Source organism: Capra hircus, unplaced genomic scaffold (assembly GCF_001704415.2).
Source record: "Capra hircus breed San Clemente unplaced genomic scaffold, ASM170441v1, whole genome shotgun sequence".
Classification (NCBI taxonomy): Eukaryota; Metazoa; Chordata; class Mammalia; order Artiodactyla; family Bovidae; genus Capra; species Capra hircus.
The window spans coordinates 11,078-14,673 of record NW_017214869.1 but is presented as its reverse complement, the minus strand read 5'-3'; the positions used below and the strand labels follow the sequence as shown (position 1 = coordinate 14,673).

General features: G+C 37.0%; 1 protein-coding gene across 1 annotated transcript; it reads right to left on the bottom strand.

Moving 5' to 3' along the window:
- Positions 1-1,563: 1,563 nt before the first annotated feature.
- Positions 1,564-3,215, bottom strand: LOC108635384 (heat shock transcription factor, Y-linked-like). Its single transcript, XM_018045547.1, has 2 exons — positions 2,706-3,215; positions 1,564-2,295 (listed from the first exon to the last, which is right to left on the bottom strand). Exons 1-2 carry the CDS (start codon positions 3,213-3,215, stop codon positions 1,564-1,566), a joined length of 1,242 nt encoding a protein of 413 aa, XP_017901036.1.
- Positions 3,216-3,596: the final 381 nt, after the last annotated feature.

The following is a 3,596-nucleotide window of genomic DNA, read 5'->3' as shown; positions in this document are numbered from 1 at the left end:
AGGAACAGCAGAGCCTGGTGGGCTGCTGTCTATGGGGTGGCACAGAGTTGGACAAGACTGATGCGACTTAGCAGCAGCAGCAACAGCACAGAGTGGCAAAGAACTGCTCAAAATTCTCCAAGCCAAGTTTCAACAGACTGTGAACCATAAGTTTCCAGATGTTCAATCTGGATTTGCAAAGGACAGGGGAATCCGAGATTAAATTGTTAACACCTATTGTGTCCTCCAAAAAGCAAGAGAACTCCAGGAAAGCATCTACTCCTATTTGCCTATGCAAAAGACTTTGATTGACACAACAAAATAACACAACAGAAAAATGACATGAAAACGTGAAATATTCTTCAAAACACGGGAATACATGCCTCCCGAGAAATCGTACATCCATGTAAATATCATAAATATCTATCAACTTGGAAAATTTTCTCAGTAAATAGCAAAGGTGAATTATGGTAGTAGTGCAGGTTATAGAATGTTGTTGAGTAATGTGTAGAGCATTTGATTGGTTACTACATTTCTTTATTGATAATTCAGTACACACTTAAAATGTGTCATTGGCAGGCTCTATGTTTCAGCTGATGTGAAAGATACATTGAAGACCTGATATCTGTGCTCTCCTTCATGGGAGGGCAAACATAAGTTCCTTCCAATCAGAATAAATTGTTGAGACAAAGTTGTGAGAAGGAGCTTAGCATGATTGAAAATAATTTGCGTGATTGTAGCTTCAGAAGCACAGTATAAGAGAAAGATAATGAAATTACTAAGGAAAACAGATATCATGTTGTTCCAGAACTTTTTAACCACGCTGATGTGCTGCAGTCACCACCAGGAATTTATTCTGTCTCTGTGGCGACAGGTAAGCAACGTCTAAAAATGCATTTGGAATTATAGGGTGGAATCTTGGTGTCAGGAAATAAAGAGGGTCCTTAAGGACAGCAGAGCAAAAATGACCCTATAGAATACCACTTGTAAAGTACATAGCTTGTGCTGACCATGGGCCAGCCACTGATTATGCCATGTTATCTTTGTGATCACAGTGATGGCATAATTGTGATCAAGATTTTGGACGTCCTACAATATCTATATTTTCAAGGACAGAATGAATTTCTATAATGAAAGCAATCGCTGTCTAAGCTTTTAAGACTCTACCAGTAACTAACAGAATATAATACGTGAATGCGCTAAAGTTCATACTGTGTATTTTCATTTTTCTAACTTTATTTACATCTCTTCCTTCACCCATACCATCCTAATTTAGGCACCCCTTCATTTCATCAGGGATGATTTCAGAAATCACTTTACATCCATCACCTCTTTTCCCTTTGTTCTCATTTTCTTGCTTACAAATATTATATCAGGTGTCACTTACTTAGGATGCATAACGAATGTTTTCTTGAACTGACAAGTTTATAAAACCATGCAGTAAAATAGCCAACCATTGAACTAAAGCCTCATTTTACTCTTCCTTGTTTGAAAATAAAAAATGAAACTATGAAGATGAACATGGAAATTTATTGTTCAAATACAAGAATTGTAGCTATTTGTTGACATCTCCGAAAGTAAATTTCAATCTCCTTTAGGCTCCATAATCTGACACCTATTTGATAGGTCAGTTTTGATTAGGATGGTTTTCACATATTGTTGATTATTGATGAGTTTACTCGAAAGAGAGGAGGCAGATGTATAAGCGATTGTTGGCACTGAGAACCATGAGTTGCCTCTCTCTTGCAGGTTAAGAAAAGGATTGTCATGGGCTGACATATCGCTATGCCTGTCTGGAAATTTAGAAGGTTCCACCATCAGTCCAGAATAACTGCTCTGTAATGGAGATACGATGTGGTTCCGAGAAGTAGATGTACTTGTAGTAGCAAAGTCCTCAACGTGGCCGTTTACTTGAGTGTATCTGCTCTGTGAGTGCCAATTAAAACTGGTCAACTTTTTTAAAACTTCAGATTGATCTACCACAATCTGGTCTGTGTGTCTAACTGATATTGCTGATGGGGTAGGTAAGTCACATGGAGATAGGGCAATTGTATTAGCAACTACCTGGCTGGTATGAGGCTTTTGTATGAAAGGCACACTTGAACTTGTGGAGGCTGGAAATGCGCTCTCTCCACTCATTTCTGGAAGAAATTCAGAGTTATGATCATCTTTTTTGACACTTGCTTTAGCATGCTTCTTCTTACCTTGAACTAATGAAGGTATTGGAGACACATTGTTAATTCCAACTCTTCTTTGCATTCTTACTAAAAGTTGGGGATGGCCTCTTTTGAAATTTGGATTATAGTAGGTCTGTAACTAAAATCAAAGAATTAAATTATTTAGTTTCTTTATAAACCAAGGTAAAACTGGAAAACAAAGCTAAGTTATAAAAATGTATCCCTTTAATGGAACCAATTAAATAACATCAAATAAGATACCTCTGTTGGTAGTTTTAACAGGTAACATGTTGGAAAGAATACGCTCAACTAAAAGTATGTTGTATATATACAGTAAATACCACTTTAAGTAGCTTCAGAACTTATGTCAGGTTTCAAGTTGCTAGGAAAGTTTGTTAACATCCAGCTGTTTCAACTTAAAAAAATAAAGCTTTTTCAACAATTTGTTAACTCAAGTTTATATTCTGTTCTAGCTACATATATGAACATGCTTTCTAGGTCACATGGTTTAATCTGACATATTGGCAATAAGTGAAAATTTTGGAATACCTTACGCAAAAGAGAGATGTTGTTTTCTTCTTCCAGAAAGACAGGTAGTGAAGCCGATCTTTGAACAGTTTGTCGGTTTTTATGAAATCCATAAAGGTTAAGCTGTCGAATTAAACTTTTCATACTCTTGGTTTCAAATATTCTGAAAGGATCCTTTCTTTCCAAGACTTCTTTCTTGAAGAGTTCTTCATTTATCACTATACATGTGCCTGTCTCATCCCACCAAATAGATTCAAACTGATCACTTTCAACTATATGCCAAAGTTTTTGTGGAAATGTGAGTGAAAGAAAATCATTCACATCATCTGTTTGAGAGACAGAACATGTGCAGTGTGGCCTTTTGATCACAAGATCCTCAGACAAAGCCTGAAAAGCATATTCTTCAATCATAGATCTCAAAGCTGAGTCCCCAGTTGTATAATCATACAAAGAAGAGCTAATGGAGGTTTCTGAACCAGCGGATTCATCTTTAGGAGGCCCATCTTGAATTTCTGAAGAAATATGTGCCATCTCAGAGAAACATTTCTTCAGATAATTTTCTCATTTGGCTGGTTCAACTTCAAATGATGTCTGTCTGGCCTGCAGAGAGAAACTCTCTAGACCATCACAGAGATCCTCCCAGTCAAAAAGCTGTGACATCACAAAATCAGTGGTCTCCTAGCAATCGAAGGTTAGTTGTGACATCACAAAGTCACTGGTCTCCTAGCAATTGAAGGGTAATGTTCAACCAGTGTTTACCTCAGCATCAACTTAAAATACAGACTGTTTACAGAAATAGTAACCAAAACCATGAAGCATGCAAAATCTCATTACTAAATTTTTGTTGTTGTTGTTCCTGTGTTTGGGATGGCCTTTCTCTTTCTGGCAGTTTGTGGTTCCTCTTTATTGTGG

Excerpts from the sequence above, each read along its gene's own strand:
- LOC108635384 (XM_018045547.1), bottom strand. The coding sequence starts at position 3,215 with ATGGCACATATTTCTTCAGAAATTCAAGATGGGCCTCCTAAAGATGAA. Across the intron at positions 2,296-2,705 it reads ACATCTCTCTTTTGCGTAAG|TTACAGACCTACTATAATCC; the intron begins GTATTCCAAAAT and ends CTTTGATTTTAG.